Genomic DNA, 25,533 nt, shown 5'->3' on the forward strand with positions numbered 1-25,533 from the left:
ACATGAATAGATTCTTTTTCCAACCTTGAAAACTGATAAATAGATATCACTGTGCAGTGAAGCTTTGTATAAAGTTAGGTTTATACCTTACAGTGAGTACAAATATGCTCCTCACATGCTCAGTCTCATAATAAAGTAATGTATCTCTGCAGCAGATGTTCATATGTGTGAGAAACAGGCAAATACCTACATGTCGACTTAAAGACTCCGCCGTCTGTGTCTCCACTTTATGAATCTTGCTTCCTTGTTCTCCCATCTGAGTGCTCTGTAAACCACATTAAAATCTGTCACTATTTAGAAAATATGCAACTCTGTAATCTTCAGAAATCTGCTTTGAGCCATGAGTGATGTACTTATGCATTTTTCAACGGCCAAACATAGAGAGCTAATCAGCCTCCAATGATTTATGAGATTTCATATTTTTCGCATCTGGATTCCATATATAAAGGAATATTTAAGACACCGCGTTACTACACTCTGCATTCTTTATTGACAATAGGACAGTATCGCCACAAATAACCTCTTTACGATTCAGGAGGCCAGAAGTAAGACAGGCTGTTTAGTGAGACTGTTTGGAGATATCATGTCCAGGCGCTGCTGAGGAGTACAGCTGCAACTTAAGATTATTTTCAGTGTCTACTATTTTCTTTAATCATTAATTAATTTGCTTTTTGGTTTATAAAATGTCAGAAAATGGTGAAAAGTGTTGATGAGTGTTTCCCAAAGCACAAGATGACGTCCGCAAAAGTATTTTTTTTTGTCTACAACCCAAAGATGTCCAGTTCACTGTCACAGAGGAGTAAAGAAACCAGAAAATATTCATTTTTTGAGAAGTTGGAATCAAAGAGTTTTGACTTTTTTTGAAAGAAAAGTTATAACCCATGCTGATTACTTTATTATCAAAACTGTTGGTGATAATTTAAATGATTAATTTAGTTGTTGACAATCAGTCGATTAATTGTTGCAGCTCCACTGAAAAAGCTACAAGCACCAACATAAAGCAATAACCTTACTGTAATTTCACCCAAACACATTGGAAATGACTCTTAGCTCTTCAGGCAGCTTCAGCCAATCTATATAAGCAGATAAAAAATATTTATTTTCAATATTAGACAGATTATTTTAGACATTTAACCAGAAACTATAACCATCTTCCTCAAAACGATACTTCAAATAAACTTCGCCAGTTCTTGTTATTCTTCAAGTTAGTTGAAACATTATTAATGAAATTTCCTATTTGAATTTTAATTGAACAACAGAGCACTTGAGAGTCAAGTTGATATTAATTCCTTCTCCAGTTAAGGATGTTTGAGGAAATTAGCCTGTGTCAGCACAAGAGTTATCAACCATATTATAAGATACTGCACATTTGAGTTGATGTTTCGCAGCTCTCAGCTCCCACAGTTCAAGACGAAAACATTACCAACACACACACACGTCATTAATGGAATGAATTCACATCATCAGCAAATTGCATAGTTTAATTCTCAGTTTGGTCTTAATTATTAACATAGTTTTCTTCCATTGGATTTTTTTTAAAGAACCATAAACTTAACAATTTATATAATAATTTATAGTCACTCCTTCCTTTCCCATTTCTTTCATTGTAGTTTTGCTGACTTGCCAAACTTGAATTATTCTTGCATGCTGCTTCATGTAAAACTGGGCTGAAGCTCCTGCATTCTGCACCTGAGAGATACTGATGCAATTAACCGCACGAAGAAATTTTACCTTTTAATAGACACAATGAGAAAATATTATGATATTAATTTGGTATGAGTGCAGCGCTGCTCGTACTAACACTAGAAACAAAGCACTCATCCAGCTGGTTTTAAACTTTACAAACTTTTTTTTTCTCACCAATGATGTATTTTTAGGGGAAAATAAATATAGTACTAATAAATGCCACATGGCATGTATAGTAAATAAATATCAACACGCATGAGGGGATGTGCTGTGGTCAATGGTAACATTATGTGTACTGTGAAGATGGTGCGGTGGCTCAAAATAAAGGGATGTTTGTGATATTTGCTTCATTACATTTTGTTATTAAACTGGCTCGACACACATTTTCCTAACAGTGTCAAAACCATAGGTGAGAACTTCTCTTTCTTTTTCTCACAAGTTATAAAGTATTAAATGTTGATCTTACACTAATTGAGAAGTTTACATTCTAAGAAAGCACTAATAAGAGCCTTTTGCTTCCAAAATATTCCCTCCCGAGCCACCATTTAATAACATTTCTCTTTCAGTCTTTCATTGACTAAACAAAGGAGTCTTCCCTATACAAGATGCTGATATATTTCTCTGAGAACCACTGAGTTTTTACCCCGGACTGTATTTGCAGTTGGCTTTCAATGAAAATAAGCCCCACACATCTCAAATCCCTTCTCCAAGCCTCTGTGGGCTTTTGCCCCTTCAAGGAGTAGAAGTCTTTGATAATGACTACATGTTTTAGACTAGTGCCCCCCCCCCCTCCTCCCTAAACTTCTAATAAATAGCTTCAAACGTGAGGGATCCTGATCAGTGCTTTGAGCAAAGGAAGCATTGCAAGAGCATGAGATCAACCCTTGGATTATTCTGCCCTACACTGAAAAGCAGCCCTCTCCAGCTCCTGGCCCGGGCATAATACCCATTGGTTGCCACAAGGAACACTATTCAGATTAAGTGGTGCCCCTTTCACATAAGCAACAAGTGACAAAGGAGGAGATTGGGCAACTAACCTGCTGTTTAGATAAATAAAGGTACTCTATCAGCTCTAATAATTGCTAACCCCCTTACCTCTTGCCCCATTGTCCACTGACAAGTGCTGCTTGGGTTCCTTCTAATTGCTGACAGATTTGATTTTTCAGCGACAGCAGGAGCTCTGTTTGTGGCCTTTACATCCAGTAATTACTCTCTCCCTCTCTCCTCGCCGCCTCCTATTTTGTCCTCTTTTTTTCTAAATCCTCCTCTTCCTTCACCTCTTTCTGAAGCTAAGTTCCCCGCTCCCTCAGACCCCTTTAATAGTTTCCATCTATGGGAATAAGTTTCACTCACATTTAAAGATGTTTTCAATAACTGATTCTAATTATCCAGCGCAGCATGAGTAGCATACCCATCCTAGATGAAATCTTTATTAAAAGGAGTGATTGTTACACAGTGTGGGCAAAATATAAACTTAATACAAGAGAAAATGGAGATATCTTTACAATCATTGACGTTTCATTGAGGTAAACTTCACTGAGGTCTGACAATTGGCATTTTAAAATATGAATTTTTTTCAAAGCCCCAAAGAGGCCAAATTAACTATGACTAAAAGCCTCAGTGCATGTTATTGTGTTATTTGTGTTGTTTTTTTATTAGTGTTATTGTGTATGTATGACCCAGCAATGTAGCAGTTTTTGCCATGATAATTCAGTTTCATTAAAGGTAAGTACTGTCTTACCTTATTTTGTCTACCCCCTTTAATTGTGCAAATGCACATCCTCTGTACAAAGACTTCAGTCTTGGCTGTGAACAAAAATGATCGTTATTATCTAGAAAACTGTGCATTTTCTAGCTAAATGTATTAAGTGTGTGTGTGTGTGTGTGTGTGTGTGTGTGTAGAATAAGCTGCTAAAAAGAACTTGGATAACATTGTTTTTCACGATTAGGAAACGTGATCATTAATTCTCCAAAACAGCAGTAACAACTGTCTGAGTACATGCTGGTGTGCCTTCCCTTCTCCACTCTGGCCTGCAGGCTGCATGTAACAAGCGCTACTACCCCATGGGAGAGCTAGAGGGCTCACTCCAAAAGCAGCGGAGCCCAGGAGAGCCTCTACAATCACCCTCGCAACATTAAAAAGCTAATTATCCCAGGAACAAAAGTGCACTTTATTTTCACTTAACACAATTAGTCATAAACTGTGTTTCTGAGTTCTAAATCTACACAGGCTCCCATTCTCTGCCAATTATTCATAGTTTCATGTTCGTGTCACATTCAGAGTTTCAAAGCAAACATATTTTCAGTGCTGGTGTCTGTGTTAATCATCCCACCCACACATTTCATGGATTAGTCATTCACATTGCATGAAATATGAACCGGGGTGCAGCTCTGCCAACTATATACGTACGTATTATCCAGAATATTTCTATTGGGGAGTTTGAAAGGGTTAGGTAGACACTATATATATACACTGAGGGAGAGAGAGAGAGAATCAATGATTCCTAATCCACTCAACAAGCGGCTGAGATAATTATGCATTTCATAAATGATTAGCAAAATACGGGAATATTTAATCCCTCTTTGCATTGATGTTCTTTAAACAGCTCTTAGGTACACCAGGGCACATGATGAGCATCAAATTGGCCTTTCTGCTGGAAAATAGCACATTTGTGGCAAAAAAGCCACGTTTGAATGTGCCTGTTTTTGCAGGCATTAGAATGAGGTTTTTAACATATTCATAATTGAAAATGGGTAACTATTTACAAACAGATGGAAAGGCTTACAGAGCACAGCGTTGTTATCAAAATCAATTCAAATTTAAGGGATTAACTGTCAGGTGTGCCATCAGCATACATGGTCTGAGTCTGTTTCACATATTATCGACAGCACCAGTGGAGCCAAACTGGAATTTTTGATACACTCAGTTGGCCGCGTGTTCATTGATGAAGACTCTGATTCCCCTTTGAGCTGTTCGGTACACTGATGAACTATTTTAACACGCAGTTTGTGTGTGTAAGTTGTGCAGCAATGACATGAAAGACATTAGTGTCTTTTCCTACTGCTGCTGAGGTGACTGTGAGTATGTGGGAGCAGTGAGGCAGCTTTGGTGTAACACACACATCAGATGAATAGATGTCTTACACACCCTCATGCTTAAAAAAACTAACAAAGAAGAGATCTAATAAAATTAGGAATCTTAATATCAAGAAATCACAGTACAGTACCGGCTGTGTACATCTCAAAAGGTCATGAGCCTCAAATTGCCAATCAGAGATGTCAGCCCTGCTTAATGTCATCTAGGTAACCTTTTGTGGTTGATATGACTCAAAAATTAGACAATACTTCAGCATTTCTCCATCACAGACCTTGACCTTTGTTGTCACTCTGACAATGTAAAAATGATTTCCCAATTATCAGTAATATCACCACCTCACAGAAGTACGAGGACCCGCGTCAATTAAAAGACACCTTCCCACTAACTGTACAGAAAAGAAGTGACTTATGTTAAATGCAGACAGCAAGAGGTGGTGAACTCGCCCAAGCTGCTACGATCGCAACATCTGGAAGAGCAACGTGAAGATGTGGCGTGCGGAGATTGGGAAGTGTCAGTGACGCGTCGTGGAGAAGAAGGAGCAGCAGTGTGTCTGACCTGAGCGAGGACCGACTCCAGGGAACAAAGACCAGATACCTTCAGCAGACACTGGTGACCCCAGTTAACACACACTGGAATCAGGTTTACTGGTGTCACGAATTTACTGCACAATATTAAGACACAGAAACAGGCTTTAAAAAAAATTTTTCATGTTCCTGACGGGAGAGAAGTGTGCACTTTCAACTCTTCACCTACAGGGCTACTGACATCCATTATTAGCAGATAATGACAGCTATCATCTAACCTGATAAGTCATCAATAGTGTAATCTGTGAAATGTGTCATTGCAGGTTGCAGATGCTCGCACTTTCTTGGCCTTTAGCCGTGTGAATACAAAGGTCATCTGTTTGGGCACGTGTTACCCAAAGGTGGGGGGACATTATCTTTTCACTCATGACCTCCCTGACATTCAGCTGCCAAGGAAACATTTAGGCCAATATTCCAGCTTTTTAGCATCAGTTGCTAAAACTGTCGCAGTGTAATTATGCACATGCAACTTTTGTGAAATCGTCAAAACTCTCTACCTCCATCTCACTGCACGCTGTACACATGAACACAGTCCTGAAGAAAAGGTTTAGAGCGATTTCCCTTGGTGAAAACACACACACCGAAACCATCTATACATCATTCACATGGTGGGTTATTCATTCAGGGGCACTGTGACACTTTAACATGCATTGTGTATAATAACAGAGGGAGAAAATGTGCTATTTTATAGGAAATGGTTGTCAGTGGATTTTTATTTTTTTTTACACACAGATACATTTACAGTGCCTTCTAGCTGCACAGTCTCCCATCAATCATGTTTTACTGCTCAGCAGAAAACACAGTCGCTGCTCTTTAAATGAAACATTCATTCTGTACGATGCAAGATTTTATTTAAATTCTACTGATTTGGTGAAGAATTAAACTGCACTGTTATTAATGCAAATGTCTTATTCTACAGTATATGTGTGTTATTCACATCTGTTACATGAATTTAGTTGATGAGGTGCATAGGTGGGCTTACATTGCAGGTTTTAATTCAAACATGAAACACACTTTTTGTCCTTTTAGTCTGTTTGTTAGCAGGATATTTCATAAATTATCTTTTCAGTGATTTTTGGTTAAAGCCAGGCTCCAAGGAACAGGTGATTAGATTTTGGAGAAATGTTTTGCTCACTATTGATAAAAAGTGGCCATTTTAAAGCATTCCACCTGCTGGCTCATGAACTGTGTGACTTTGAAATAAAATATTTTATTCCCCAGATGCCTTGGGTCCAAGATGCATGTCATTTTTTTCACCACTCAAATTCAAACATTTGTTACACTAAATATTATCCCCGAAAATTGTTGTCTGTATAACAGTTGCTTTTTGATATGCAGTACTGTAATTAGTTGCCAGTAGATGGGCTATTTGACATAAACTACCATAGCTGCTTAATTCATTGTGCAGCTGCAGTCATATTAAGATGACACATGCACATATCAAATCTGAGTAATTTTGCAAAAATCTATATCTACGGAAAGCATTAAAGTTTCATCTTATCTGTATATGAGTGCGACTTCTCTACATTGTGTTAAATGTGTATGAGTATGTAGAAGGAAATGTTAATTTGATACATAATATAGGCAAATTGCTACAAAACTGTGCAGACTGAGTAGCTGTGTGGGATGTTTATCCTTGTAGAAACTGGTAATAAGCTGATTCCATTCTGCTTCTAGCTTTGAAGACTGGTAAACATAATGATACATCCCACTCATTTTTTTTTTTCTGAGGGGCTAAGGTAATACTACTTTATATTTTTGTGTGTGTGTTTTTTTCTCCCCATGTTTGTTTTACATTTAAATGTCTCACTCTTTAACAGAAACACTTAAGATATCTACACATGCTGCATATCCTATTGGCTATGCAAATGAGGGTGCACTATACATTTCGCCGTCTCAACAAAATGGTAATCTGGTAATATGGAGAGACTCATTTAGAGCAGGTTCTACATTCATTACTTTAAATGACTTTAAATCATTCCACTGTAAAATTAAGTTGCAAAAATCTCTCTTCAGCAGCAGGATTTTTACAAAATAAAGCAGCCCGTGTGTTATATTTCCAATTGATAAAATAGCAATGCAAATAAACAACACACTTTCTCCAACAATTTTCACCTGGGAACATCCAACAGGCCGTGCTGTAGCAGAACTGGACTGCAGAAATCCACAAAAGCCAAGAGGGCGCAGCATAATGCATGCACCATGTGCTACAAAACCACCAATTTTGGACATTTGCAAGCCCTCTACATGGATTACACAAAGATATAAGGAGTTTGAAACGGCCTAACCTCTGTTCTGCCTTTCCCAATTCATTCAGGGCTGACAGTTTTCCTTTTCTCAGCGAACATGCTCTTGTCATTAGCATGCCTCTGAACTTTGCCTCACAATGTCTCTTCTGAACAGTTCTGATGAATTATTTCATCCTGTACGGGGCTGACTGCAGGGCATACACGTGTGGGTGCTTCCTCTGGCCTGTAGAGTCTTTTTATACGGGTGCAGGAGGGACACCTGTTCCCCTGCCCAACAAAACATGACCTCAGAGCCTGCTGCTGACATTAAACTGTGCATGTAAGAATGCACTAATTTAGAGGTCTAAAGGGACGCGGCAAAGCCACTATTTGCATTTCTTCTCTTTGCAATTGCAGAATGTAAAAGTAGTGTCAATCCACGCTTAACCTTGACTGTTTTCTCCATCACACCACTTTACATGCGATCAGAACTATTCACAACGTCAGCTGCAGAAACAGGTAGGTTCAACGGTCACACAGAAGAGGAAAAGCTTGTTTCTCTGATTACTTGTTAGATCATTATTTTAACAATGTATCATTCCTCATTTGAATTAATTAAGTGTTCAAAGTGCTATAGTTAGGATCAATTCCATTAAGACATCATTTAGTTAACACCTCAAAAACAGTGATGCGATTTGAGACAGAAATAATTCTTCATTAATAATATGTAAAGATTGTGGGCACAGCAGGCATGTGGCTGCAGACAGATATTAGCTGTACACGATCATACACATACAGTCAAATCAACTTGAAACGCACTCTTTTCAGGTAAAAGCATCTAAGCATTGTGCAAATGAGAAACTCAATATTGCAACAAACTCCCACTGCTGTCAGCAGGCTCCTAAATCTGGCACTGATGTGAACCTGCTTTTAATCTGGATTTTTTTTTCTTTTTGTTGCTAAATTCCAATTCATATATTTGACATTCAAGCCTTCCTCACACCCATAGATATACACTCGACAGAAATAGAAATGATAGAAATCCATCCATCCATCCAGCCATTCCCCAGCACTTAACCAGGTCTGGAGCCAAGGTGCTCTCAGGGAAGATAGGATATGAAATCCCTCCAGCGTGTTCTGAGAGCAGGTCTCTTTCCTGTTGGACATGCCTAAAATATTCTTCACAGGGAGGTTTCCAGGAGTCCACGAGAACATCTGCTCCTTTCAATGTGAAGGAGCAGATGTTCTATTCAGGGCTCCTTCATCCTCATTCTTTCAATCACTACCCAGGGCTCATGACCACAGATAAGGGTTGATTAATGTCTTCACCATCACAGTTTTCCCTGGCTCAGAATGGGCCTTTAGGGGTGTATATGCATGACACTAAGCATGATAGCGCCACATACTGTACAGTGAAGGAAATGAAGCTGTGTTACCTTATCAGTACAGGACAATGGCTGCATCGTTGCTGCTGCAGCACCACTTTATATTCCGTATGCTGAGCTTGTGTTGTTATAGCCCAACAAAACTACATCACAAGCAAAAAGTAGAATATAGCACTGAAGTCCCTAAACTAGACTTTTTCGCTCTTCGGCTGCACCCACAGCCTCTGACACAGCTTTGGCGGAGCCCTGTGCCGTGTGTCACTGTTGAAAATGCAGACACAACAATCGTTCTGGTTATAAGGACTACAAGGGCCTGTTCTGCAAAGGCAGGAAAGGAAGTTTGCATAGCTTTGCTGTAGTGGCGCTGTGAAATATGGTAAACCAAGGAAGAGGACATCTTGTATAATTATTGGTTGCAGAGTTGAGAGCTGTGCACATACTATGATTAGCATGCAGGGATGAACACCTCCTGCACAAAGAAACCGCTACTAATTGACTGGTTAGATTCAGAATTAGTGGGATTGTTGTTGTTTCTTTTCCTAAGTATTTCATTTTTCAAGTTTTAGAATGCGTCAAGCAGCAGCTTTACATTTCCCCGTACAAAAATGAGTCGGTAAACTAAAAAGCACACGTACAGCTCACTGCCAAGTGAGTTGTGGAGGTTGTAGTTTTTCTAGCGTTAGTTTCACTTACTCTTTTTGAGGTTACGAGGTAGAAATCAAGACCTTTAGGGAGTCACCGGGCTGACATGTTGCCCCAGCTTAGCAGGCCTTTTTAGCTCTGCTCGTCACGCTGCAGTCGCACATCTGCACCTATATATCAAAGCGGTGCACAAAAACATTCCTGAGAGCAAAGCAGAGGTGATTTGTGTGCCTTTCTCCTTCTTTTTTTATTAAAATTCATCTGTGATCTAACTGTTCGCTCGGTTAAAAGCTATACCTTTTAAATCAGTCATCCGTCCAGAGCTTAGACCTGCACCACATTAAGACCAGCACTGACATCACGACTGTTTCCCTTCTCCCTGCAGCGCCTCATGCCTCTTTCATATATTTTCTGTTGTCCTCAACACATGGACAATCTTGCAGCCAGGGATTTTTTAAAGTGTTTAATAAATGTAATACAACCTATATAGTGTTGAAGAAAGGGGCCTAAACCAGAACCATGTGCACAGAGTGGATGGCGGCCGTTAAAGGCCACAGCTAATATGGTCCAACATGTGGATCCGGCCATGCAGGCAGGTTCACTTACATGTTGGACACTTTATGACCTTCACCGTTGTTCCCTCAGAAAGTAGAACGCGTCCGTACGTTACTACTCTCAAATTTATAGCGTAGTGTTTTGTTTTTAAATACACCAATGTATTCTCTGCTCGAGGAGTGTAATAAAAGCATACAGGTGATGTTGGAATGCAGTGTCTTTCATGTTTTATCTCACGAAGGAGCAGTACAGTGGTATTAAGTTGCTAAATAATATATGAAAGTGTTTGACTTATTGTCACATTACGGAAAAGTGTCATGACCCTGGTGGTCTAGATGTATGCCTCTGGCTGTTATTTCATTCAGCTCAACTTGACACTGCTAACCACAACAGATAATAAAATAAAAAGGAATGTGAGCAGTGATGGGACTGGGTAAATCACTTGGAAGTCAACCAGGAGCTGTGTAGTGTGAATACTTAAAACGGTTTACGCATATTCCAGCGTTACACTGGGATGCCGTGTCAGATCTTGTCTTCAGCTATAGACAAAATCTGACTGGACTTGCTGCAGTCTTTGGGGTGATGTCCATCTTCAAACTTTGTCCCCGCCGGGTACCATACAGTCAAGAGCAAGAGCAATCAAATCTTCAAAATGCTTTCTTGTCATTTTATTTTGACCCTTTGGTGCCTCAATAGTTCTAAACTCCTGGAGCATTTTCATTGATTTGTCTCTAGGACCGGAGAAATAGGATAAATCCTCTGTCATTTGCAATCTTATAGCACTTCATTCATATATTTTGTGATTTGGTGAATTTTCAGAAAAAAAAGAAAAATAAAGTGTTTATGAATAAGACATTGCCTTGTACCATCTTCTGGTACTCCATCGCATTGATGCAAAAAATGTTCAAAAATTGAACACTGCCATAAAACATTCCTGTTCACTGATTCACAACATTGTCCAAAATATACACTCAGAGGGAAAGGGATAGCTAACAGTATTAAAGGTGTAGTTTGTACAGTGCACAAATTTGTATCATCTTTCAGTTGATATCATCATATTATCCAACCCTAAATTCTCCTTTCCAAAGATGTCAGGCTGATGTTTGGGGAAATGGGTATAAAATTAGGCAAAAGACATCTGGCAACTGAGTGTATGCAGTGTACATACAAGCTGCTCGTACAAACAAATATATGAATATAAAATTGTATGTCAATAATTTCTTTGGGTAAATATTAGTTGAAATGGTAGTTTGTATGTGGAATATAGGCTCATACTAAAAGGACATTTTCAAATACATAACTGTGATACATAGCTACTGTACCTACATGCTGCCAGATCCACATCCTTTGACATTGTGCTGTAATCATTCACCTAATATCTATACCAACAGTTCATGCAAAAACATGAGGGTGAGATCCTCAAATGTATTCAATGCTATCTGACTCACATTTTTTGGACAGCCTAATATTTCACTAAGCCTTAGCATTTCATTCAGAGATGTGCTCTAGATAAGTGCAATAATCTCAGTTTGATGGATGGCCCAGCCGGAGCCTCAGGCCAGCGGTGTGTACACACTGCATGGTTGTGGCAGAACGATAAAACCAACACAGGCAGGTGTGTTTGGTTAAGATGCACTTGTCAAGTGGGGTGACAAGCATGTCTGTGTTCATTCAAGTGAACCCCTTATCTGCACCTCCTTGTCCCACTCATGAGACAAAAGCACTTCCCATGTTTGTATGATTTACCTCTTTCAAATAAAGTGCACCCTCCCCCCAGCGCACGTATTCTCACACGCACACACATGACCATATCTCACAGTGGAGAGCGTGTTAACTAAATAATAATAATGATAATTTATACAGCCTCTCATTACTACACGGCGGAGGGATACATCGTGTGTTCTTATTTTCTCATGTTTGTTTTCATACTTACGCAATATCTATTATTATCTATCTGCATTTTAAAACATTTTGTAGCCAGTTTTTTTTTGTCATTATTTGCTTTAAATGCTTGAACTTTCAGCGGGGTGAGGAGGAAGTGACGTCAGACTAGGAAGTAAAGCTCGCGGCTGGCCGACAGCAGTGGATAGCAACAACAGCAGCAGCAGCAGAAGCAGCAGCAGCAGCAGCGGCTACAACTAAAATTAGCTGGCATTGGCCCCAGAAAAGGTCGCATGAATGTAATAGTGAAGCCGGTCTCTGCTGAGCTGAAGTGCTGACTGTCCCTCTGTTGTCGGTGAAAATGACACCGAGGTAAGTAGCTGTGTCTGTGTGATGGGCTGTGTGGTTGCTAGCTCCGCAGCTAGCCGCATACTGCTAACGTTATCCTGAAGCCTGAAACAGACTAGAACAACAAAAACAGCAAAACTTCATGTTATAAGTTAATGTGTCCTCCTTGTAGTGTACAAACTTGCTTTAAAAGCGCAAGTGGACCATGGCCAGTTAAATAACTGCTAAGTTGGATGTGACAGACCTGTGGAAAGATGCTGACTTGAGGGTAAATTCAACCTTAATACATTTCATGTGGCTTTCACAGTTTTATAATATACATCTGCGTTCCATTGTTTTTTCTCTGTGAAAAACCCCAGTCTCTCTTCAAATTGATAAACAGAGACACAGACATTAGAGATGAGCCGTATAGAGATAAAACCTGGAGATGATCAGTAAGAAAAGAAAAGAAAAAAAGAGCAGCAAAGACACTTTGTCATTACACATGGTCATTTTACTTGAAAATCATAGACTGTATCTTTTATACAGTCTGTCTTGAAAAAGGGTTCAATATGTTCTTATTATTCATTTGGAAGAAAAGTATGAGACAATCATGCCATCATCTTACTGACTCAGTGGGTCAGTAATTATATGATAAGTGACCAACACCAAAATGCGTCACTCTGACATCATCAATTTCCATCCTGATACTCCAGCATGGGGAGATGTATTAATAGATGCTCTACAAATCATACAGCACAATCTAATTCTTGCTTTAGTCTCGATATTTCCAGTAATGAATTCAAAGGCACTGGCTTGGTACAAATGACTGCCATCAAAGCTGGCTGAAATCCTTAGCTGGCTTGGTGACATGAGTCATTTCATGGTTCTGTTGCTGATGCTGTTCTGTCTCTTTCTGTGTTTTCTTTTCTTTTTCAGATGACTCACCAGTGGCTTGGACATCTGTGATTTGACAGAAGATGAGGCTTGCTGAATTTATCAGACTTGTCATTGTTTGTAATGATTGCTTCTGTAGGCGCATAAACCACACTGACATGGACAACAAACTATAGTGCATCATGTTTGTTGCTTTTTGCACATTACACTCACTAAAAAACCTAACTGCATAAATTATCATCTAGTTTGTTTTGAATGGCTTTCAGTTGATAACCAGTGCCGACGATGTCACTGGGTGAGCAGTCTCAAAAGTGGTTTCCAACCCATGTCCAAGCCACTGTTCTTCAAGCAACCGGTTTACAGCCCAAGGGCAAAAATGGCACCAATGATGCCTACACCATCATCCAGCTGGGCAAAGAAAAGTACTCAACATCAGTGGCAGAGAAGACGCTTAACCCTGTCTGGAGAGAAGAAGCCTCCTTTGAATTACCTGGTTTACTTTTGGAGGGCAACCCAGAAGTATATGAACTCTGCCTTATAGTGATGCATCGGTCCTTAGTTGGGATGGACAAGTTCCTGGGTCAGAGGTCCATCAACCTCAATGAAATCTTTGATAACAAGGAGCGAAAGAAAACTGAGTAAGTATCATAAGCTGTCGCTGTTAAGTCGAAGTTCCAAGTCCAAGAGATTTGAATTTGTACTAGGCCAGCATTGCTTTTACTTTCCACAGATAAGCAGTAGTTATCGTTTTACTCTGACGTACATATGCAGACATTACCTGAATTAATTCAATTTGAAAACTACTGCAGCAAACTTACAAATAGATAAAAAATGTCTGCTGCAAAATTCTCAAAATGAGTTTTTCCTCCTCTTTATTTACATCAACATATTTTGGCAATATGCTAAAATATGTTGATCAAGGAAATTTAAACTGGGAAACATTGAATCTAATGTCCCCAGTGTGCTGCCATGAATCATCCATCTGTTATCTTTACAGTCTTTGCACTTCTATAATACCACACCCACTAAATGTTGCAATACTCGTAGAGCCACAGTGACTGATATGTTAATAATATAACATGTGGTGCAAAAACTAAAAGGCCAAGTTAATGAGCTCCTGCATTGGTTTGTATTGTAATTGAAATTTTGGACTAAACTCAGTTGAGTTGTCTTGTTTGAGTCTTGACTTTTGATTCCAGAAAATTTCATGTAGAGTCATAAGCATTTTTCTTTGTGATGCTTTTATAGCGTTTAAGTTCTTTTACGACTCCAGCTCACAGTCATGCGTCCATGTGCTGTTGGTAGAGGAATGGACTTTTGAGAGGAAGTGGAAAATATTTGCAGAACTATTCCAGCCATAAGTGGATTACGGCATGGGCTAAATTAGTTGTTATTTGTCACATTTTCTTCATGTGTCATGTTGTGTTTTGTGTGTTATATTCTGCTCTCTGTTTTTAATTTGGTGTATGACCTAACCTCTTTACACGACATGATTTAAAGCATTGGCGTTTTTATTCTCTTTCTGCACTTGTTTTAGAAATACATTTTATTGGATAGATCTGTTTTAATTTAAAGAGAAGAAATTAAATTGTTTGTAGCCCAGTAGGTGAACTGTTCTAACAGAAACACCACATTGTTTCTTCTTCACTTTTAAAGTATCCAACACAACTATTGAACTTTTCCATGTTGTTGACCCTCTATTGTTGAGGCTTAGGAATGAATTGGTCTGCATTGTTGAGAGATTATTTTTAGCTTAATTACTGACATGTTGAGCACCAGTTGGCCTAATTGAAACTAGTGGAGCTTGCTAAACATGTTAGGCACTCCTATATATACAGTTGTTTTCAAAGGTGGCGAGTGGCAATGTGGTCAGAGGGACTTGGGTTTCAATCTTTGCCGGGCTTGTGTAGAGTTAACTCCTCATGTTTCATTTTGTCTCAATGCTCTGGATGTCTTCCTCAGCCTAAAGGGAATGCAAGTCAGGTGAACTGGAGACTCCAAATTGCATATAGGCGTCATACTGGTGGCCAATAGTTGTTGTCCGTCAAACTGAGTCAGGTTTTTCCTTAACAATTGACTTGTCTCAGCTGTTTAACTGCCCTATGCCTAGTGGTTCACCCCCTTGTGAATTACTATTGGTGAGCAGATAAAGAAAATGAATAAATGTAGAGAAAACTAAACCAAACCAACTTGACCCTTACAAGTGTAGCACGCACACACGTTTTTAACCTGACATTAAGCAAACAGGAACAGAATAACCAAATTGGATCTGGTGTTAATTAGCACACTGCATACTTCAGCATGGAAAGACATTAGCACACTTCCTCTTTACCCATCAGTTGGGAGAATCACAATATGTTATAATCAGTGTGGATGGGTTTTATTTGTTTTAGGTGCCTGAGCAATGCACCTCGAGGCCGTGTACTTTTTCAGTGGAGGTTCTGTAATGGATATGCTCACGTTGCTTGTTGGCCTAATCCCACGCTGCAGGCATGCTTGACAATGACGGCGGAACCCTCGATACTACATCCACACTCCACAGTGGGTCTGTGTTCACCATGGCCCATCCGCGATGTTTTTGAACTGACATATTGGGGAGGAAAACCCGTCTTGATATCTGAGTAGGCAGCCCATAATTATCGCACACCTGTGTTTGTTGATTGTGAGGAGTTTCCCAGCGGCCCGGGCCCGAGTGGGAGGATTGTGGTTCCAAGCACAGGGAGGTTTATCTTGGCCTTGAGACACACGTGAGGTGCAGCCCCGGCCCCACGGCAACGGCATGCTGTGGCTGCTGATCAGACTGAGCATGGCGCACAGCCTGGGAATCGGACCCAGCAAGGCCTTTCATGACAGGGCTCCTGAGCCACGAGCTAGACAGTTTAGAATAGCATTCAACAGCTGTGGTTTTTAAAAAGCCAATACTTTTTTTGGATTGAGCTGATAACTGTTTTTTTCATGCTGGAATTCAAGGGATGTGACACGTTTCCATTTAAATCCTGGAAAAAATTTCAGTAATTGCACGAAATACATTTCTGCAAATATGTGTTGACGTTGACTTTGAATCCAATTTGAAATGTTACATTCGAGTCAACTCAGTTTGAGGGTTCGTCATGACAAAACAGTGTAAGATTTAACAATTACATGTATAGATCAAACTGTGGGTGAGTACAAAAACCAATATGTTAATGTGACCATAGTTTAGAAAACACCCACAACATGTCCCACATTAATGTGGCAAAAATAGACAGAATACATTGACTAATAGTTATTTCATCCTGATGCTGCTTCCTTAAAAGACATTGTCACAATCCCCATAACACAGAGGATATGTCTCATTAGCATGTATGAACTGCTGGGTTGCCCCGCGACGTGGCTGTGCAATTTTCCAATTGCTTGTCGTTGCATTTCTGAACAAAGGCCAGATTTGTGCAAATGCCACTTTATGTCGCTGAGAGTGAAGGCATAAATCCCATTACTTCCAGTCGAAAAAGCAGAGGGGTTAAACAAATAGGAGCCCAAAAGCGGCCTGAAATGGTCTATATTATTCAGCAGCAGGCTATTTCTTATGTTCGCTTTGCAAAGAATAATGTTTATCCTCTGAATGATAAATTGTATTCTCACTTGTGTCAAAAAAAAGTTCAAATGATTTAAGCCCCAGCATTTTTGTGTAGCTTTCGGATTAATCTGCTCAAATTAGCCTTTTATGTGTTCACAAAGAAGTAGGTAGAGCATTTTAGAAAGTTGTTGGCTATTTTTTTCCAATTGTCGTATTCTTTGACAGTGTAAGGAGGACTTTTAACACATTCTGACTTTGTGTACTGCCTGAATTATGTGTAATTAATCCATGAGATTTTCATAAATCCTGTTCCTTTTATATAAATTGTCTCATTGAATTTGCTCAGCCTAAGCCGCCTCCACTCTCATTTTAGCTGGTATTCCTTGGAGTCCAAGGCAGGGAAGAAGAGGAAAGAACGAGGCCGCATCCAAGTCAGCATCCAGTTCATGAGGAATAACATGACAGCCAGCATGTTTGACCTCTCCATGAAGGAAAAGCCCCGCTCGCCTTTTTCCAAACTTAAGGACAAAATGAAAGGCCGCAAACATGACAGTGGTTTTTGTGACACATCTTCAGCCATCCTGCCTCGCTCTGCCATATGTGACTCAGAACCTACCCGTCAGTCCTTCGCACCAGAGCCACAACCCCAGCCTGAAGCAAAGGTCAAGAGACCACTTCTCGCTGGGACCCACAAACTCTCTGCAGCCCATTCAATGTCAGATCTCATTGGGACCCATTTTCGGCCCAAACTGGACTCCATGAACTCCATAGAAGAGAGTGGTGAGCAAATATGTTTGTTTTGATATTTGTTATATTTGACCAATTTTTTGAACAAGTGAAGTCACCAGTGATTGGTGCAATATTGCTACCTCCACATATTGTCATTTTCAAGAATGGAGAGCAGTGGCAGAAGGAAGAGACTGATGACTCAAAAAGTTCAGCCATGTAAGGCCTCATTAGCAAGAACGAAAATGACAGACCACTATATATATATATATATATATATATATATATATATATATATATATATATACACACACACACACACACACACACACACTACTCACAAAAAGTTAGGGATATTCGGCTTTCAGGTGAAATTTCAGGATGAACCTAAAATGCATTCTAAACTTTCCAGGTGAACTTAATGTGACCTTCTCTAAACCTTTGAATGCACATGTCCAACTGTTCAGTGTTTCAGTACTTTTTGCACAAGTTGCTGTTCTCTAACAAGAAGCTTAACAGCAACATTCACAACAGGTTTGATCCATGAATCGACCAATACATTTCCTGCTTCAGTTAGAATTGGTATTTAAACAGTCCTCCTCATCATGCTGTTCACATTCTGACATCATGAGACCAACACGACACCTAACTATTGATCAGCAGCACCTCGCCATTGTGAGGCTTCAAACAGGAAGTCCTCAGACGGAGGTGTTCACTGAGCTTAGAGGGTCACAGAATGTCATCAGCAGGTTGTAACAGTGATACAGAGACTGGAAGAGTCACAGAAAGGAGAGGAGTGGACGTCCTTTGGCCACATCCCAATTTATTGAGACACTGAAAATGTTTTGTTGTGGTATACCCACCACTGTTGTTAGATTTTCTTTCAATAAATTGTTTAAGATGAATAAAATTACCATTGCATGCTTCCACTTAAATGCCCTACTTTCATGATATAATATCACTGTAGCATTCACTTTTTACATTTTCCATATATTTCACCTGAAAGTCGAATATCCCTAACTTTTTGTGAGCAGTGTATATTTATTATTATTATTATTATTATACAGTTTATAGCTTTTGACTATTTTGTGCTTAACATTGAATGCTATTACAATTTCTAGAGACCATCACGGTTTAGAGAAAAAAAGTGTTTTACTTTGCTTTACCTAATAATGAAGCTTTTGCTTTTTTGGCTACTCACTGAGCTGCGCCTTGCAACATGCTCTCCAAACAGTGGAACTATGGGTAAGATTGGGGTGGACTGAAACGTCTTTAATAAAGGCTGGGAATCTTTATCTGGTCAGGTTTTGATCAGCCATCATGTTACACCCAACGGATAAGACATGGTCAGTTTGTGCTGAGTCAGTAAAATTAATACTTTTGCCAACTTTAACTGCAAGCAATCAGCTAACTGTCAGAAGTCTCTGATATTCATTACCAACAACTGTTGGCCTCTAAATGTGCAAATCATAAGCATTATTCTACTCACTGCCCTCTCCATCTGTGCAATCGCCACTGCACAGCCATCTGATCCACTTACATTGTGATGATTTTCGCTTTGTCTTACAAGCATCTCTGTGATTACTCAGATTGGCAAGCAGGGCAGGGAAACCTATTTAAAGGTCTGAAGGTCTGATATAACAAGCTGTCCTAAATGACTGTTACCATCAAAAACGAGTAAACACTCAACATAAAGTGGTTATTGTTAGGGGTTCCTTTATCACTGTAAAACATGCTTATAAACAGAAAACAACAATTTACCTCTTCTAATTACATCATATTAGTATTTGATGATATGTGTATGTAAGTGTGATTAGTTACTTGCATAGATATTTCTTTAATCATAACTTTGTCATATGTTGGTGTCCCGCTTTTGGTTTCTCCTCCCGGGAATTCAGGCGGCCCTCACAGGCGTTCCCAGAGCGAGGTGCCAGGCTACCAGGACGGCGAGGCACACAGTGACCCTTTTACTGATATCAGTGACACCCTGCCACAGAAGTATGCCACGCTCCCACGCAACCGCAACCCATTCGAGGGGGAGCACGGGCAGCTGTGGGACCGGGCAGAGAGGAAGGAGAAAAAGGAGAAGGTCAGCCTACTGGAACGCGTGACGGGAAAGAAGGAAGGCCGCAAGACCAGCAACAGAGGGCGTTCGGGCAGCTCTGGAGACCTGCGTTCCCCCAACCCCTTCAGTGGAGACTCACAAGCAGACACTAACCCGTTCAGCTCCCACTACAAATCCAGGTAGTCCCTTTTTGTTTGCTCTCTATGGTTCATAAAAATGAAAACACCCTACACAACACTCCTTCAGTACACCATGCTTGTTTCATCTCATAAAACATGTTCCACTATCTTGCTTTCGGCAGGTTTCCTGCGTGTCACTCGACCTATAAATCACCACAGATACAGTATATAAAACATCCAACATAATACTTTGAAAAAAAATATGATTATTACTTTCAGTTTAACTAATTTTGAAGTCATTCTAAAGTCAACACATCCACCTCTTAACTAAATTTCCACTTGCTCATAAATACATCTGTTCTTTGAGGACTAATACAATCCACAGGACGCTACAGGAATGTCGTCAGTCCAATTTCTCATTTATCCCTCTCGGGCTTAGAGTGATCAATTTAGATATCCAGACTACTTCCCTCTGAGGGAGCCACTTCTGCATAAATGTGCAATACATTTGATTTGCACAGTTCACATTAACAAACATTAATGAGACAAACTGTTGCAAGGTTTTGGTTTGGTGGGATAGTTTAACAACTGATTTCAAACTTGTTGTTCAAATGTTGCAACATGTGTTTGGCTGAGAGACATAGCTATTTCTTTCATGGCTAAAATCTGTATTGAGCACCTGCACAGCAGTGATTTGTAGCATGTCACTGCTGTATGTTTTTCATCATATTCCATAAATCATCTCACAATCCTAAAACATGATCTTGCAACCCCATGAGACAACCAGTGCACTACAGGATATTGGTTACCGCATTCCCATAAAGTTTCGAATACCTTGTTGATTGAAATCTACTATCTGATAGACCCCCTTCTCTCTCTCATTCTGTTGGCAAGTCTTGTTTTTCAAACATCTCCACCGAGCCGGTTACATCTTTTTCCTGTATTACATAAAGAGTTGGTGAGAAATGGCTAAGTTCTGGTTTATCAGAGTGGAAGGTGTCATTAGTGGCTCTTTAGAGAGCCTGGGTTTGATAACAGAGCCCTCTGAGCTATAGTAATGAGATCCTCTGCAGAGATAGACCACCCAATTAACCACTTATCTCTGTAGGCACTAGTCCATCATCTTTACTGCTGCCTTTGTCATACAGTAGCTCAGTGGTCATTTATAATCTGGCGCAGGAATATAAAAAAGGTGGTTTAAAGTATATTATTAAGTGATGAACTTACTCACAGTGCAGCCATAATGCATATTTTATTCCTTGATGAACTATGTCAGTCACCATCCATTATCCAATATTTCTCTTTAATTGCTTCACAGTGATAAAAAGTCAACAAGAAACGAAGACATCACCTTTGGCCAGAAGAAGGACATGTATGGCAAGACAAATGTAAGAAAGAAAGCACTACCTATTATGTCAGGTGATGTTGTTGCACGTCGTCTGTGTCACCTGTCGATGATATTGGATGGAAAAGAGGAGAAATTACTGCAGCTGTCTCAGCTGTGTCGTTTCCTGTGTAATGTCATGCAGATTTTTAATTGAGAAGTTTCGTTTGACATAGCAGCTGGTGACGCTGATCTCTGAGACTTCTGAAAATTCAGATGTGCCATTCAACTAATTAGCAGCTGGACACATCGGTCATCACGTCTGATCTGATCATAATTTGATGTGGTGTGAAATTTCGGTCATAGCGGTGTGTTGCACCGATTCTGTAATTGGAAGGTTTTTTTTTTTTTTCTTGAGAAAAGGCATAGAAATGTCATTTGTTTTTCTGTAACGATTATTATGTTATTTATACGTGACATTTTAGCCTTTGTAGTTTGTGTTTTAGTTTAAATTCTTTTTCCATTTCCAATTTGAAAAAACCTAAAATGTGCCTGTCTATTACACAGCAAAACCCGTATATAAGAAGGAGCAGGGGGAGCAGTAGCTAAAGTGATGCCTAAATGAGAAAGAGAATGCTGATAATGGCTTTCCTCACCTTTCTTTGTGGGTGTTGAGGGCTGTCGGTATCCACACATGTGCCCCCGTGCATGCCGCAGTGCCTCGCAGAAATGGCAGCTCCCATTTCCTCTGCTTCAAGGCCCTAATTAACCACACACAGGGGGGGAGGGAGTGCAGTGAGAGATTTCAAAGGACTGAGCTTTTAGATTCTCAAAGCTGAGCTCATTAGAAACTGTAATGACACAACTGGAGAATGCCAAGTGTGCGTCTTATCTTCTCCTCACTACTGATCGCAGAAAAATGGTCATCATTACTTTGCCAATTCATGGTCATTTCCAGGCCTTTGTCACCCGCCACTAAAGCTCCTGATTATTATGCTGTGTGTGTGTGTGTCTGTGTGTATATGTGTGTGAGAGAGAGAGAGCAAGCGAGCGAGCGTGTGCACATGCTTGTATGTTAAACCAACATCCACTTCCATATGGCAGTGGGTTCTCTTGTTCCCTCTCAGATGGCTTAAGTGCAGTGTCTTTCAGTGAGATGCCTTTTTTGTGTTGTGTGTGGGGAGTAGGTTACCGAGCTCTGTTCTTGAAACCCTCCTTACATTGGACATTTAATCTCGGTGGCAAATATTTCATTTTGGTTTGTGTCGCCCCACAGTAGCCTCTGTGCTGTTAGAGGCGATAAGATACCTGGTAAGCAGTCCCGCTCCAGGTCTTTCTGCATTGTCTTTGCCCAGCAGTCGAGGCTTGAATGGTGCATGGGAGTGGAAGCTGATAAGTGTGGTATTTTAAACAGGGTGAAGGCTTTGCTGCTCCATCCGTTCGGGGGAGGATGCCCAGCACTGAAGCGATAAAGTGGTCCCTCATTAAAAACGATTACAGCTCCTCTCGTACCCGCGCAATATGATCTGCACATACCGTACCACACTGCTCTGTCCAAATAGGTTGTCCTCAAAGAGCAAAGCTGGGCTTGGGTTGCCTCCTTATTTTGGTATTTATTAGCCTGACCTTTAATTGCAGAAATATGCAGGTTGGCATTTCCCCCTCAAAAACAAAGATTCCATTTTTGGGGGGAAATCTTTATTATCACATTCTGGCAGGCTTGTTATTTGCCTGAACCTTTCCTAGTTAGAGACATCATGCTTTTAGATGCTTGAAACTAAAGAAAAGTGGGAATAAGTTTGTCCAAATGTTGGCTGCTTGCTATAGTGTCAAAGTTAAGTCCTAAAAGAGTTTCTTCGTATTAGATCATAACATCTGCCATAGAGTTTACAGACATGTCAGTGCTAAATCCCTTGAGAAGTCTCATCTTAACAACTCTCAGTTAGCCTTTATTAGCAACTGAGAATCGGAGATAAACACACAACTGTTTATGTCACATGAGGCTAACACGTCTAATTAGTCTATTTTCTCTCTCTCATTGTGAGTGAACCTTAAACGGTATCTTTACTCTTGCCTCTGTTGTCAGATGCTGACATTTCATAGAGGATCATTCAACTGTTTTATTATTTCACACTTTTGTTGAATATTGGATTCTGATGGGTCAGCGACAGCATTCTACGATCTGTTATTGTTATAATGTACAGCAAGCAGCGGCCATTGTTGCAAAACGAACCCCGACACGGTGATTCAGGACTGGCTGATGACTGTACATTATCCTTACTTCGCCTACATAGCATGTAACCTCAAGATCTGCGGGAGTTAAATTGAGCATTTAATTTGTTGTCCATTTGTTTCAGGTGACACTGGAAAGCGTGGCCGCCTATAGCAACTTATCTTTCGAGGAAGTTGTGCAGGAACTCATCAAGCAGAAAGAAGTGGTGAGAAAGAAAGACGCCCACATCAGGGAGCTGGAAGACTACATCGATAACCTACTTGTGCGCGTCATGGAGGAGACGCCGAGCATACTACGGACACCCTATGAGCCAAAAAAGAAGGCGGGTAAACTCTGTAAAAAGTAGAAAGAAAAGACGTGGGGTGAGAAGTCACTAATGAAGGTTTAGTTGTATTGGTATCATGTGGTAAAATAAGTGGGAACAAATGGGATTGATCAAAGCCAAATTTATGATTGAGTTATGTCTTTGCTGTAGAACATTTCTATTCAGTAGATTTAGTTTGTATAGACTTTTTTCAATGATTTTAGTTCATATCCTGTTTAAATATTTGTTTTGGGTGCATTTTTTAGGTACTTAAACAGGATAAGAGAAGTTCATCAGTCGATTCAAGTCAAATGAAATCCATACTTTTGAAAAAGATTGTATTTAGCTGTGTTGTATGCACTTGTGAACCCGCAGAGATCTGTTGCACATACAGCTGTCATCATCTGCCCAGAAGCTCTTGTGGTGCAATTGCAGCCAAATTCATGTTTACCAGATGCTGTAGTCGCACTTTTGTGCTCTTTGCTGAGGAGCGGTTGATGAGGTGAAGCAGCAGTTACTGCATGAGTCTGAAGTATGAAACACATTTAGCAGAGGCGGCGTCTGCTTTGTTCGAGCCTCTTCCATGTTACAGATGTGGATGAACTCTGCCCTCCTACCTGTAGCCTGTGTGATTGATGGATATTCGTAGAAAGACTATAGGAAAGTTACAGTAAGAAATAGCTGGACAGTATCATGGAGTCTGTTTTTTTTCTAGTTTACTGAGTTGCGAATTTTTTAAAAAAACGAACAAAGTACATTACTCTTATTACTCTTACTGACTTTTCTCTTTTTCTTAATTTGTGATGACAAATCATTTTGTGACAAGTTTATCGTACCAAGTGTCTCTCAGTCACTTACTGAAGGTGATTATTTTACTGACTTTAAGTGCAATGATCATTAACTTGCTTTATATCCTGCTGGCAATGTTCTTGTTTACATTTTACTCACATCTTTGAGTTTAACTCATTCCTTCATATTGATTTAATTCACTGGACAAGCTTGGAGTTCTTTGTTACAGCCTCCATAGATTGACCAGCCTTTATCTCCTTTAAATACAATTTTGCTGATGATTGTATTAATGGTACATAGCTGCACATATGGATACATGCTGAACAATCTTTATTTATAAATATGTCATAACTCATTTACATATACACATTATTTTAATGTATTTGTATGGTACTTTATGGTAAAAACGCTACTGAAAAAAATCCAATATATCTAATGAAGTATTAAGGTCTTATTTAATGCCCATTGGCATTGATGTTTACCTTTAATGAAATTCCAGTCACAAATTTATTGTCCTGTGCCTCAGTATATTTCAGTTTTTTTTATGTATCTTTGAAACAGTCCTAACAGTCACATGAGATGTAAGTCACCAGTTCACTGAGCACTAATGAGATTCGGTTCCTAATTGTTCAAGGTAAACAGCCAATGAGTGTCATTCAGGTCACCAATAACTTTTGACAACCCATGTCAGGAGCAAACTGTCCTCATTTCACTGTTTGATGTCATCTCATATGTCGCCTCAATCTGTGATGGTACTTTCATAACAACATGTGTTGCTTCAATGTTAAACCGCACTCATTAATTCTGTTAATTTATGAACAAATGCTGAGTGGGCTTCGGGGCAGCTGTTGGATTGCACTGCTGGTACTACAATTAGATAATGACTACTTAAAGGTTTCAGTCTCAGAAAGAGGCCAAGATTTGATCACCTTTTTACTTGTGCTTGAGCTAGATGCTCAACAATAGTATAATCTGATGTTTAGGTTTACGTTCTTAATGGAAAGCAGCTTGATGTACAGTGTTAAACATGCTTTGATTTATCATAGCAACTGCCTTTTCCCCAAAGTTGCACACATTTTCAATGATATCTCAGACCTCTTTATCACATGACGATCCACCTTTTTTGCTGGTTTTC

General features: G+C 39.7%; 1 protein-coding gene across 2 annotated transcripts; it reads left to right on the top strand.

The window, feature by feature from the left end:
• Positions 1-12,287: 12,287 nt before the first annotated feature.
• On the top strand, positions 12,288-23,875 carry LOC139210866 (rab11 family-interacting protein 2). Of its 2 annotated transcripts, XM_070841051.1 has the most exons (7): positions 12,288-12,430; positions 13,325-13,417; positions 13,549-13,920; positions 17,212-17,618; positions 19,463-19,808; positions 21,067-21,136; positions 23,430-23,875. In XM_070841051.1, exons 3-7 carry the CDS (start codon positions 13,568-13,570, stop codon positions 23,649-23,651), a joined length of 1,398 nt encoding a protein of 465 aa, XP_070697152.1. In that variant the 5' UTR covers positions 12,288-12,430; positions 13,325-13,417; positions 13,549-13,567; the 3' UTR covers positions 23,652-23,875. The 2 variants fall into 2 exon arrangements, with proteins under 2 accessions (XP_070697152.1, XP_070697151.1); XM_070841050.1 differs by having other exon boundaries at positions 13,325-13,920.
• The last annotated feature ends 1,658 nt before the right edge of the window (positions 23,876-25,533 follow it).

This window comes from Pempheris klunzingeri, chromosome 12, assembly GCF_042242105.1.
Source record: "Pempheris klunzingeri isolate RE-2024b chromosome 12, fPemKlu1.hap1, whole genome shotgun sequence".
NCBI lineage: Eukaryota > Metazoa > Chordata > Actinopteri > Acropomatiformes > Pempheridae > Pempheris > Pempheris klunzingeri.

What these genes read in the sequence shown, in the direction of transcription:
- LOC139210866 (XM_070841050.1), top strand. Translation starts at nt 13,568, where the DNA reads ATGTCACTGGGTGAGCAGTCTCAAAAGTGGTTTCCAACCCATGTCCAA. An exon ending in GAACTCCATAGAAGAGAGTG is followed by an intron (nt 17,619 to 19,462) that starts GTGAGCAAATAT and finishes CCGGGAATTCAG; the next exon opens with GCGGCCCTCACAGGCGTTCC. An exon ending in ACATGTATGGCAAGACAAAT is followed by an intron (nt 21,137 to 23,429) that starts GTAAGAAAGAAA and finishes CATTTGTTTCAG; the next exon opens with GTGACACTGGAAAGCGTGGC.